The sequence below is a fragment of the Lates calcarifer genome, linkage group LG17 (genome assembly GCF_001640805.2).
Source record: "Lates calcarifer isolate ASB-BC8 linkage group LG17, TLL_Latcal_v3, whole genome shotgun sequence".
Lineage (NCBI taxonomy): Eukaryota > Metazoa > Chordata > Actinopteri > Centropomidae > Lates > Lates calcarifer.
Genome location: NC_066849.1, coordinates 16,274,024 through 16,287,199, shown reverse-complemented (window position 1 = coordinate 16,287,199; position 13,176 = coordinate 16,274,024). Strand labels below are relative to the sequence as shown.

Below are 13,176 nucleotides of genomic sequence, written 5' to 3'. Positions count from 1 at the left end.
CTTTAAGCAATAGCTGAAGCAAGTAGTGGCTAGCAATTAGTGTGCTTTTATTTTTCTGTTTGTTTTTAGTGTGAATAAGCTCTCTGGGGTTAAGTTTAAGGACATTTTAGCTCATTTCTAACACGTTTTAGCACGCTGGGAGTCTGTGAAGCAGACAGCGATACGCCAGCAATAGTCATTACCTCTACACGCTGACTAATTTGGTATTGTTATCAGTGTATGTTTATGGAAAACCCTGTGGGTGTCATTCCAGGCCTAAGGAGAGCCTTGCTATAAAGTGGAATTTCCCCTTAATATCCCATCTGTTTCATAAGACAAATGATACAGCATATGAACAAACACATACTTATACAATACAGGGAGATGTAGCAAAAAAAAACAAAAAAACCTGGAAATCCAAGCAACAACACAAGCATAGCTCAAGATAGGTGTAGACGTGCACACATACACACACACAGACACACTTAAACACAGACAAGCATGACACACCAGTGCTATGGGCTACACAGACAGATGCAGACAGTAAGACTCAGAAATCCACATACCCATGCAGACACAGAGGTGAACGAATATGAAAGAATACATGTACACACATGTAAACAGCCTCGCAATGGGGAATGTGAAGTGCCCACTGCCTTGCAGTTATCGATACTTATGTGTGCATTTACTCACACAGAAATGGCTTTTGCACCTAGCTCTTACGCCAAGTTCTGTGGCATTAATAGTAGCACCTAGTGTATACGCCATATGCTGTGTCTGGATTCACTGTGACAAACAGACACAGGCTTATGTTCCCTCTGTGTAGCTTTATGTCTGTTGCTTTATCTGTATGTGTTGTGCAACGCTGAAACAAGACAGAGATGCTGTGACTCAGACTTGGCTGGACAGCATCCCTGGGAGAGTGTGTGTAGTCTGTGAGTGGGTCTATTTTCTAAGATTTTTTCTCTTAGAAATTGATTTTTTTTCCCTCGTACATGCTGTCTCCCTCTCCCTGTATGGACATTTCTCTGGATTTTACTTAATCTCAGTCTCTCTGCTCTCACCCTCCTCCCTTCTATCTCACTCAGTATGTTACTTTGTTTGTCCTCTCAGCCACTGTATTGGTTCTTCTTGAACGCTTGTCACCCATAAAGCAAAAACATGGCTGCGATGTTGCCGTTGCAAGTCCGCAAAAAGGACACAAATAAACACACGTACAATACAATGTGCGCAAAGACAGAAAGGGGGGAAGATAAAACTTAGGGACTTGCACCGTCTGTGCCACATTCTGCTGCAAAACAAAAGAGGGGGCTTGAGAGAAATTCATCTCCTGTCTTTCGGTTGGTAATGTGGGAAATCTGGAGTGCAAAAGGCTCTTCACTGTATGTACATCCCTTGAAAAGGAGCATCTGTTGCGGGTTTGGTTGGAAAAGAAACAGAGAGGCCTATGCCATTCTGCATGGCACCAGTGGGAGCATTGCTGCTGTTTTGTAGTTTAATGAGGGCGGGGAGGGGGGGGCAAAGGAAGATGGACAGATAGGGGGAGGGAAGGAGGAAGGGAAGGAGGGCATGACAGGCTGTGAGGGGGTTTGTTCTACTGATTGTTGCAGCTGATGTGGCTAGTGTGTCTGGCTTCATTAGTGCTTAGTTACTTGGAAGTAAAGGACAGGGAGAATAAGGAGGGTGGGTGACTTCCAACAGCTGGGGTGGAATCTCCCTGCAAGTGCACTGGGGAAAAAAAAAATAAAAAAAAAATGGGGGCCCACCTTTCAAAACACAAGGGCCAAGTCAGAGGGCCGCACAAAGGCGAAGGGAGGAGTGCTGGCGGTCTTTGAAGTGAAGCTGAGGAGGGGTCAGGACTCTTTTTGCTCCTCTTTAGCCCATTGTGGAGACCACATGGGAAAGCAAGATGAGGCTGTCACTGGCACTTTGTGTGTGGTAGATTTGGATGCCTGGATGTGCAACGGGTCAATGCCAAGAAATATTTCTAGGGTTTAAAAGGTTGCTTCATGAGGAAACTGACGCTTTTCACATGTTTTAAGTGCGCTGAGGCAAGAGGAAAAGGAACATCTGTGACTGTGCGGGTCTGTGAAATTGGATTGCCGTGTATCTTTTTCTGCTCACTAAAGACCGCATCCTGATGAATGTTAAAACACATCCTGTTGAGTGATTTGCTGATGATGGTGTACAGGACTGTTCAGCTTCAAAGAGGCAAGCAGGTATACTGTATTTAGAGGCACATTGAATGTACCCAGTCGAAACAAGCTGCAGATGCTGCTCATACATGAACATGCATGTGTATAACGTAAAATTTAAATGACAAACAAACACTGGCTATCGAACTCACCCCGGTCTCAGGGTGTGCAGTCCAGGCTAATTCTGTCGTAGCCCACTTCGTGTCCATCAGCGTCTCTGTAAACGAAAGCAGAGAAAAAACAACCAGGTCAGACAAAGAGGAACAGGATGACAGAGAAGATTGATAGAACTTTCTATAGTTTTACAACGTCATAAAAACATGGTCCAAGAGACAGATAACAGGCTTTGACCAAAGTTGTTCTCAGATAACTGGGATTCAGTTAGATTCAAGTAGACAAAGAGGCACTGTATGTGTGAGAGTGTGTTTGTGTGTGTGACGGGAAGATAGGAGACAGTAGGAGAGGGAGACAGAGGTCTAGGTGGGTGATCTGTGAGGTATTGTGTGACATTTTATTGTGGCTCCTCGTCTGGCTAATTAGTCTCCATTAGACGTTTGCTTTTATACGGTGGAAAGGAAACAACGGCGACCCTCACTGAGCAACGGTTCCACTTCCCACAGGGCAATGTGACACACACACACACACACTTGATAACACACACACACATACCCTGCGTACCAGATTGTAAAACTCCAAAAGATATATAACCCAACGGAAGACTTTAATGGAGAGGGGGGTAATAAAGTTAGGTGTCAAAAAGAGGCTCTCTTGAGCAGAACAGAGGTCAATACGCTTCAATTGGATTCACTTTCTGTCAATACTTGAATACATAGGCTACACCCTTTAAGTTTATTTGTACACCACACACGGGGGAACACATACACACTTGACATACTCACAACACACAAACACACAAAATGGTGGACATGGATCTCTCCTACAAATCCCTTTTCTCCTATCCACTTTCTGCTCTCTTGTTTCTACTGGCAGACACCGACTTTGTGAGAGCGGGGAAGGAAGACTGTAAATGTCGAGTCTTTTACTACCTGGCGCTCAAGGCGCAGTATGCAGCCACCGTTATTATCTCAACCGCTGTGCTGTTCTACAAGATAGTAAAAGATGATGAAACGGCCCTGGCAGAGAGTGAGCTCGCACTGTCCCTGGTCGTGGAGGTAGGCGCGAGATGTTCCATTTTCCCTGCCTCAGTGTTGTCAGGGGATGAACCTGAAGAAAGTCTTTTCAGCCCACTTTGCTATTCTACCGCCATCTCTCAGTTTTTCCTCTGCCTCGCTTTCATCCCTGTAGTTCTATCTTTTTTTTTTTTTTTTTTTAACGCTGGGTGAGCTGACAGGAAATGGCACTTGGGAGCAAAATAAAAGAGTATAACCCCAGGATTTCACCATCCCCTCTCCAAAAGCCTGCTGCCACCACTGCTACATTCGGGAGCAACCAGCGGTGACAGACGCAAACACCCTCGAACTCAAAGACCCCCCCTTATGAATTATGTCTAGCTCTGTGGAGACGGCATGTTCTTACAACTGGGAATTCCCACTGAATTCCACCCCCGCACGCTTTGAGTGACAGTGTCTCTGACATGCGTATGTGCCTATTACTCTGGTGAAAAAATATGACTTTTCAGCCAAAGGGAGATATCTTCCAGTACAAAAAAAAGAAAAACACATACAATCAGATTTCAAATGTAGCTTTGGCTTGTTCCCCTCAGGCGAAATGGTCTGGAAGCTTCACTATGAGCCAGTTCATGCAGTGAGAGCTGTCTCTCTGGGAGTGGCTCTGGGAACTGAAGTGAATATCATGCACTTGCAGCACAAGGTCAGACCTGGCTCACAACCCCTTTTCACAAATGATCTTCTCTGTCTCCATTCAGTCAGTCTGCAGTGTTCTCTCTGCACTGATAGTGGAAATGCTTTAAAACAACTCGTGAATGCAGCCTGCTTCTGCCGAGAGGCTTCTTTGTTACCAGACGCAATGAGCCACATTTGTCACTTGAGCAAATAGGTGTCTACCAGTGTTTTCATCTTAGAAACTGTGTCAGTGCTTATTAGCTGCAGGATTTCCCCTGACTCACACAGTGTGTGATTTGGGACCTGTTACCATCAGCTACGCAGGCAGGTAAGCGGGGGTGGTGGAAATGATACACCTCCGCTGCCTGGTGTTTATTATTATGACTGGGCCTTGTGTGAGTGAGGAGCATCGGCTTGTCATTAGAGCTGACCTTGCTGAAAACACAATGACAGACGGGGAGAGTCAAAGAGAGAAGGGGGTGGTGGGTGAGACAGAGATGAGAGAGAAAGAACGAGAGTTGGAGAGCAGAAAGAGAGATATATGCTAAACGCACACCTGTGCGATCTGACTCACTGGTTTGGACAGTGGATCATTCGGGAGTGCGTGCACAGCAGTAAGCCCTCCCCATCTCGATGCATCTGCATTGTTTGACCTTACTGGGTCTGAGTATGTTTGAATGTGTGTATGTGTGGGAGTGTGTGTGTGTGTGTGTGTGTGTGTGTGTGTGTATTTGCTGCAAAGCCCTGTATTGTGCCCAAAGTGGAGCACCAATCCTGAGTCAATGGGCCAGAGCAAAAGCACTGAATGACCCTGACCTAACCCAGCCACTCCCTCTGTCAGTGTGTGTGTGTGCGTGTGCATGCGGGTGGCTGTTTTCATTTGTCTCTGCACACTATGTATGTGTATATGTGTGTGTGTGTGTGTGTGTGTGTGTGTGTGTGTGTATGCATGTGTGAATAACACAAGTGTATTGCAATATTCATGACTCTACAGCAAATTCAGACACCTGCACAGTCACAGAAAACACACAAAAGAGGAAACAAAAACAAACCAGAAAATAAAGTGCTGTATGCCCACGCACAAAGCAACCGTTTTTTTGTGTGTCAAACCAACAGACTTGTGCTATATGACGGATGAGACAGAAGCAAAGTAAGAGAGATTAAAGACAGAGAGCAAACAAACCTCTGAAAGCGTCTAAACTGGCGGCTTGCCTAATGGGCCTGGTTGAGATACAGAAAAGAGAAAACTAGACGGAAAGAAAACCAGAAGGACGAGTTGAGGGAGACACAACCGGCCTGTGACTGCAAGCCCCCCCCCCGAGCACAGGAAGCACTCTCGTTTTGCCTTTTAGGCTCTGCGAGTTTCACTTAACTTTTCCACATCCTGGAAGTATAAAGTGAGAAAAGAGAGAGGAGAGGAGAGGAGGCAGGAAAAAAGCGCAAAGAGAGCAAATCAGGCAAATGAACATGTAAATTTACTGCCATATGACACACACACTGAGAGAGAGTGAAGCATTCAGATGCAGGAGGTAGCGCTGGATGAGCATACACAGATGCACAAGGCCGTTTAATCCATCTTCTTTGCGTGCACTCTCACTTTTTTCTCATTCATTTCCAATCTCTTTCTCATCATTCCTGTGAAATGACAGATCTAATTCCCCGTTGTTTCTCTTTTTCCCACTCTCTCTCTTCATCTATCCTCTATTTATCCCACTCTTTCTCCAACTACTTTCTCTCTCTTCACTCCGCTGGGGAAGCAATAGGCCTGACCTCTTTTCATTTGTCTTTTTCCTCTTTCTCTTCCCTCACCTCTTTCCTTGCCGATCTCTGTATCTGTGTTTGTGTCTTCACGCTGTGTCGTGATGGATGTGACGTGCGGTGTACAGGGGAATGTTTTTCAACCTCCTACTGCTTACGAAGACTATTCAATTAGCGAGTCACTGTTTGAGTAACCTTAAGACTGCTTTAGTAAAGTGTTATTTATGATAGAGGTCAAATGCACCTGGGATTAGCATAACAAACATGGGGAAAAAAAATGGCAGTGACATTTGTTTTCTCTGCGTGCTCTGATTGTGTGAGAAAAATTGCTGAAATACAAACAGGCTTGGAGAGATCATATGCGGGCAAATACGCGCGCACACGCACATACGCACACACACACGCACAGAAAGCCAACCCCTACACTCTAATCCCGTAATGACAGGGCAGGCCTAATAACAGGGGAGGGCACTGAAGCATTCGTCCCTATGGCCGCATCCAACACACACAAACACTCACACACTTGCATGCACACACACACACACACACACACACACACACACAGCACCCAGTTACAAGCCTCTTAAAATATTTCTTTGTTCAAACAAGCAGACTTCTTAAAAGAAAGAAAAAAAGAGGACCCAAGGAGGAAAAGGGGGAAGAAAGGCTATTATTGAGAGAGAGAGAGAGAGAGAGAGAGAGAGAGAGAGAGGAATGTGTAGTTGTTTCACAGGGGCCAAGTCCCCAGGTCGTGAGGAGCAGACAGGTGAGGGATTTCGCTTGGATCTCACCGCGACTACTTTGAGCTTTTTAGCATGCTCGTCTTTGTTAGTGTGACCCCGTCAGATGACAACTGAAAGATAACCGAAGCGAACCCTGAGGGGGTGGAGGGAGGGTGGCTAAAAGATACGTCTCGACCACCTGGGGGGATGAGTGTTATGGGCTCAGACGCAGAACAATGTGTGAAATGTTAGCTTTTTGTTGACGTAACAGCTTCCTGTTAGCGTGATTTCCTAACCATAAGTGTAAAACAAAATGGCTGCTGTATTAATGAAACATGATGACAGCAGGATTTTGTATTCAGCCAGAAAAAGTAATGAAAAAAAACTTCAACACCCCCCCCCCCCCCCCATGACTCCTTCCCTGAAAATCCTTCCCTTTAGGCTTCTCCGCTAGTTAATTATCTTCTCCCCAACTCTTCTCCAAGTTGCTTTTGTTGTGTTCTTCCACAGTCAAACAGACCAAGCACATGGCAACCTGGCATGGGGTAGCCACTCCATTAAAATACTATGCCGTCTGGTTGCCAAACACTTGAGCCTCTGTTTAGCCACAGAAACAGTGAAATGTGTCAACATTGAGAGCGAGGACCCTGCGCTCAAGTTATTAGCGCTATTAGCCTGATTGCTTTGTGTGCTATCTTTGTTGGCTCTGCTTTTGTCATCCAATGTGAGGCCGCGGCCGAGGCACAGAAAGAGAGAGACATAGGAAGAAAAAAAAGAGAGCAGGAGGAGAGATGCTATTCAAATTCAAATTGTCTGAGCAGCCTTTTTGCCTTTGTGCGGGGCCAGTGTGCGATGATTAGGAGAAGTCCCCTCCATTTTATGGCGAGACCTCCCCCTCGGCACCCACACACAAACACTCGCAGTCACGGTAATTGGTTGCTGCGACATGGACAGGCCAAGGAGGTGAGTCCTCTGTGGAATTCCTGAACTGGCTCTCCTCCTATGACAAACCCCCTCCGCCCCCTACCCCATCAACACACACACATACACACACATACTTCACCCTGCTAACACTCACTGTCAGTCATCCCACAATGGCTGTCACACAAGAGGTTTGTCCTGTGTGTGCACTAACAGGGTTACGCCGTCAATACCTAGCAAATAAATCTACCTTTCTCTTTTTTCTCTCCTTGTCTCTAGTTCTTCTTTCCCTCTCAATCAGTCTGACTCTTGTATCATCTCTCCCTGTGGGGAAGTCTAATGAACGCAAGTCTTTGCCCTCTGCATTTGTCACTGGGCCCCTGCCCTCAATTATTTTCCCCTCGTCAAAAGATACCTTGGGGCCGAGTACTATTTGGGTTCTAACAGCATGCCATTTTTGTGTGTGTGTGTGTGTGTGGCAGAGGCAATTTCTGACAAGCAGCTCTTACCCGATGATGCTGGGTCTTTGTGATAAATAAACAAAAACAAACACAAAGATGTTCTTTTCTGTCAGAGGCTTTGAGGGAGCAGAGCAGAGCCGAGCAAAGCAGTTGAAATGGAAAAAGAAAAAGCTTTGATCGCAGCAAGGAGGACATTGTGAGCTCGTGCAGCTGCTTTTTTGAAATTACATGTGTGTGTGTGCATGCATGTGTGTGTGTGTGTGTGTGTGAGTGTCTGCTGCCACCAAGCCAAGGAGGGTATTGCCTTTTTCAAGGGCTCATGAAGTCTAGTCTAGTTCCTGTTCTGCTGATGGAATGGGCCTCTTTGTCTTTACACCCTCCCTCTTTTCTTTTTCTTTCTCTCTCACTCATTCTCGGTCTTTCTCTCATCTCTCTCTCTCTCTCTCTCTCTCTTCGCTCTACCCCTCCCCTTCCCCTTCTCTCACTAACTCTCCTAATTACAAAGCACAGGGGATCTGACGAACAGGTAGCCCTAAGGGCAGCTGTCTACAAAACCAGGTGTGCCTCCCTGTGTGTGTGTGTGTGTGTGTGTGTGTGTGTGTGTGTGTGTGTGTGTGTGAATGAATACATGTGAGTCAGCACGTGTGCTTGAATGACTGGGTGTTTGCATGTTTGCATGTTCAATCCTCAGAAGCTGATGCTATAATAAGTATGAGTGATGGTTCGTGTGTCTGTTTGAGTCACTGATGTATGAGTAAATGTAAGTGTTTGAAACTGAGCCTGTTGCTTGGTTTATTGCATTGTTACTGTGGCTTTTTACATTGTTCCTCTTGGGATTAGTTACTTTAATGTTGGCCTATTAAAAATCGAAGTTTATTTTATTGTTTCACTCCACACAAGTGGCTGTAGATGAGCACATAATATAACTGACTTTATAAAACATGAACACTTACAAGCTAGTTTTCCCTTTTCCCTGACTCCCTGTTTTGTGTGTGTGTATGTGAGAGAGAGATTGTGCACATTCTCCTCCCTCTTTGCCTCAACTTCCTAGTTAACCACGTAACCCCTCACCCTGCCCAGGACCAGGCATTCACAGCTGTGTGCATTGTCCCATGGGTTCACTGAATGGCTCTGTGTTCGGTCGCTATTGAATAAGTCGCAGCCCCTTCATCAACAGTACTGACAACATAACACATACACACGCACACAAACACACACACACTCACACTCATGGTTGGGGGGTGAGCCATTAGCACTTGTTTTATCGGCTACTTGCTCTCTGACACGAGCACTTTAAACTGCCTTAAAAATCCAATTCTGGATAAGTTCAATGGAAATCCTCGACAGGGTGTCTGCATTTCATCAAGACTGCCAGATCTTTGCTCCTGTTACCGTACCTTGATCTAATCAGCACATTTTTTGTCATTGTTTGCTTGAAAATGGAAATACCAGTGTAACAGCAGCACAGCTGATTGCCCAAGACATGCAGTTTAACTTACAGCTGACTGATGTGGTGTTTCCAGCTGAATACTTGAGCTTGCTTTGAACCTGCAACCTTTAAGTTACCACTTCATTTCCCAAACTGCACTTAACATTTTGCTCTTAGGAGGGAGCGTGAAAGCTTTTGTTCACTGTCCATAACATTCCACATTTATCTTTATGTCTTTCCCTGAAACCTTCCCTCTACATATATGTAGTTACCTTCACGTGCCTGCACTGCTCCCACAGGACTGCTGATGCTGACTACTGTGACTTAATAACAGAGTTCTGGGCCTTTGTCTGAGAAGACGTAACCACCTTTTTTTATAGTCATGCCTCCTTGTGTGACGTGGAGTTTACTGGGTTTCAATCGCCACTGAAATACCTCTCTCGAGGAGTCATCTCAGCCCATGCTGATTTACGACACTGAGATGTTTGGCCTTGTCGTATGAAATCTAATTAGGGCTGCCGGTGCCTTAACCTACCTCTCGCTGGAAAATAAACGTGGGGGCCACATATTTGATTCTGACATCATCTGAAATGGAAATTTCAGTTCATCTTGTCAGTAAACTGAACTGAAAGCCTCCACTTCCCATTTTGGGTTTATTTTAATGCTTTGAAAAAAATAAATATTGTTTCACTGTAGCAGTGATTTTATAAGGTTTGGTGTCACGTCCACCACTTTCATCTCATTTCAGATAGGCACGTTCCTCATTTGCAAATGATTATGTTAAGGGGGCATCAGGTCTGTCTGTGTTTAACCACCACCAGGAAACGGGCATGGGACCAGATTTCTGTAGGGACACGGAATGTTTACATCACCTAACATGGAAACTATTACCTCGAACTTTACCATAAATGAAACAATTTTTCACTTTCAACCTTTCCTGGAAATTCTCCACACCTCTGTGTTTCTCTCTCTCAGTGTTTTTACAACATTTCTTAATTTCAGTCTGGTTTTTTTTTTCCTCCACTAAAATTCAACACCAGACATTGACAGTAAACACTGCTTAAGCAGAACGCTCTAGTCATGAATGAGATGGCTGAATCTAAGCATGGAGGGTGACTTGTGTGGCGCATTCCTCTGCGTGAGACTCCTAGGTGCCATCATCTGATTTCCTGGCGAATGACTCAGCCAACTGCGACTGAAAAATGCAAACAAGTGAGCAAGGAGCAGGTTTCGCCTTCGCCCTGAGGATCTGCATATGGAAATGCGGATCTCCTTGTCAAGTTTTGTGGGTATTTGTGCGTGTGTGCATGTTTGTATTAAGTCAGACTGAGGAAGGAAGCGAGACCGAGTAATTTGGCTGTCTATTTGTGTGTGTGTTTGTGCGTGATAGGGCGTGCACGTGTGTCACTACAGCTGTTGATTTCATTCCGTTTCACCTCACGCTCCCTGGGACCAGGAGGGGAGGGAGGGGGCAGCAATACCTGGAATACGATTCATATTTAAAACACAATATAGTGTAGCTGCAACGTCAGCAAGTTCTGATTGATTTACGAGCCCGCCACGCAGATGAGAAGCAAACAAATACACCTGATACACACATGAACACACGTAGGCGCACATTTCATATTTCTATAAAAAGATTTGTTTGACACATACCAAAATAACAAGCAGGCAAATGTGCATCCTAACATCAGCTACATCATTACCTAGCTTTCAACCACGCCTATTTATAACATATACTGTAAAAACTGCTCAGGGACTGTTTTCACCAAAGCATTTCCTTTGTATGCAGGGGTTCAAAGCCTTGCACAAGGGCAGGAGTAGAAAGAAGTGTAAAACTGTAACTTTAGTGTTGTGTAGACAGAGAAGTTCACTGTATAAACCAAAATATGTATAGAAGAATTTTTTACAGTTGGCTTTTTAACAGCTAATTTTAATGCAGCCCGAGTTCAGAGGCAATTCTGTCAACATGATGCAATAAATTCTTTCACATCTTTCTAAAATAGATACATAAACAGATACATGCCTCTCAATCTATCCATCACACTTTGGCATTTACTTAAAGCTTGTTACTGATGTTCAGCAATTGCCTCATTATATGTTCATCTACAAAGAGAGAGACATAAAAGGAGGGGGGCCGGCCGAGTAATTTACTCGAGGAGATAAAGCAGTGCCGATATCCTTTGATTTGCTGCTTTGTCTGGCCAAACCTGCGGACTCCTCTGATGACTCCTCGGTGGATTTGGCTAATGAACAAGCAGGTGCTCTGTAGCTCGCAACCCCCTCCACCGATAAGAATCACGTGAGGTAGCACCGTTGCTAATAAATATGAAGTGCCTCAAAGGTCAAACGAGAAGAGGGAAAGATAGATTATGATTTAATTAATCTTGAAATAATCCTTGTTCTTACTCAACAGTCTCATTTAAATGTTAGGATCCTCAAATTAAAAAAAACTAATTAATTTGAATCAAAGGGATGCGTGCAGGTATGAGAGGTGGAAATCAACGCATAGGCGCCAATTGTGAATGTGTGAATCAGTGTCACCTTATTTAGGCATACTGGAATAATTATTAATTTATTCAACTAACGACCTATCTATCTTTATTCAAGGAAGACAGCATCCCAGTATTATGTTAGTCTATGCCGGTGTGTCTGTCTGTCTGTCTGTGAGCAGAAATTCACCTGGCGCCTCTGTCTCTCTAAGGGATTTTGGGTATTAGCGCTGCAGGCTAACACTGTGACAGGTGAGTGTCAGGACCAGCTAACTCCATCCAAGTCACATTTAGCATATCAAGTCTGCCAGTGCAGAGGGTTTTTGCCCGCCAACAATCTGCCCTTATACTTTACCTTCATCGACCTCTCCCTGTCACATTGTTATAGACTCTGTGTGCCCTTTTGTGAGCAAAGACCTCTTGGGAGAGCGGCCTTGTGGTTTACAGAGACCGCACTGGAACTGAAACATCACAGGTTTGATCTCCAAGGTCAGCGTGTGTGTCCATTAACAGATTGTTAAAATGTCCTTTAGGAAGAAAATGAACCTCTGTTTGTTGGGTAATTGTAAGTTAGTCTGGATCAGAGCGCCGAGTGAAACTGGCTGCAGTAAAATTAAAATGTTGGAACATGCACGCAAGATGCAAAAAAGGCAATGAATGAGGAATGAACCATGTTCAAACAATAACAGAATATGTGCCAACAGTCTCCTGCATTTTCAATGCATTACTTCTCAGCCTGATACAGCCGCGGCACAAAGGAACTAACCATTGAATATGGGTTTATTTGTCGAGATAAGCGAGGGAGAGGCGAGCTGAAGGAGAGAGAGGGAGAGAGATTCCCAGCCTTGGGTGTGGCAGTCATTCAGTGCACTCTCATTTATACCAATGTTGCTTGTAAGTCTCCACAGATTTCAGCAAAAGTGGAAAGGAAATGAGAGAAAAAGGGGGAAGAGAAAGAGTTGAGGAAAAAGGGGTGGGGAGTGTGGGGGGTGGGGGTGGGGGGAAGCGAAAGATGGGAGTGCGAAAGACAAGAAGAGATATTCAAAGTAGAGACAAAGAGAGAGGGGAGCAAACAAAGCAGAGAAAGAGATGGGAATGAAAGGCAAAGGGGGCCAGTAAGGTAACAAAGGGGGGAGCGAGAGGGAAGAGAGAACACAGAGGAGAGAAAAGGAAGGAGAGGAGAGGATGGAGAGCTGGTACACGCTCTCTTGTATTCCCCACAGCCCCTGCGCTTCTTTCATTGCCACAGTGTTTTTGGCATGCTGACACGCAGCGGCCTTCAGAGACTGAGTGTGCGTCTGTGCGTGGACAGCCACAATGTCCCGTGTATGTTTGCGTGTTCGCCTGAAGTGTCTTGTGTTTAACATGCAGCCCCGATGGGAACTGTTCTTGCTCATTGCCTTACTGCAGGCCAGGG

At 45.1% G+C, this 13,176-nt stretch overlaps 1 protein-coding gene and 1 long non-coding RNA gene across 11 annotated transcripts in view; one reads left to right on the top strand and one right to left on the bottom strand.

The window, feature by feature from the left end:
* The window catches only part of LOC108881230 (uncharacterized), a 94,265-nt gene that overhangs the window by 41,279 nt on the left and 39,810 nt on the right, over nucleotides 1–13,176 (top strand). The window lies entirely within an intron of this gene.
* LOC108881229 (ephrin type-B receptor 3) overlaps nucleotides 1–13,176 on the bottom strand; it is a 62,742-nt gene that overhangs the window by 29,009 nt on the left and 20,557 nt on the right. For all 9 annotated transcript variants that reach the window (XM_018673082.2, XM_051077071.1, XM_018673086.2 and 6 more), the window contains exon 2: nucleotides 2,327–2,391. In XM_018673082.2, coding sequence (XP_018528598.1) covers nucleotides 2,327–2,391 — 65 coding nt within the window. The remainder of the gene's footprint in view (nucleotides 1–2,326; nucleotides 2,392–13,176) is intronic.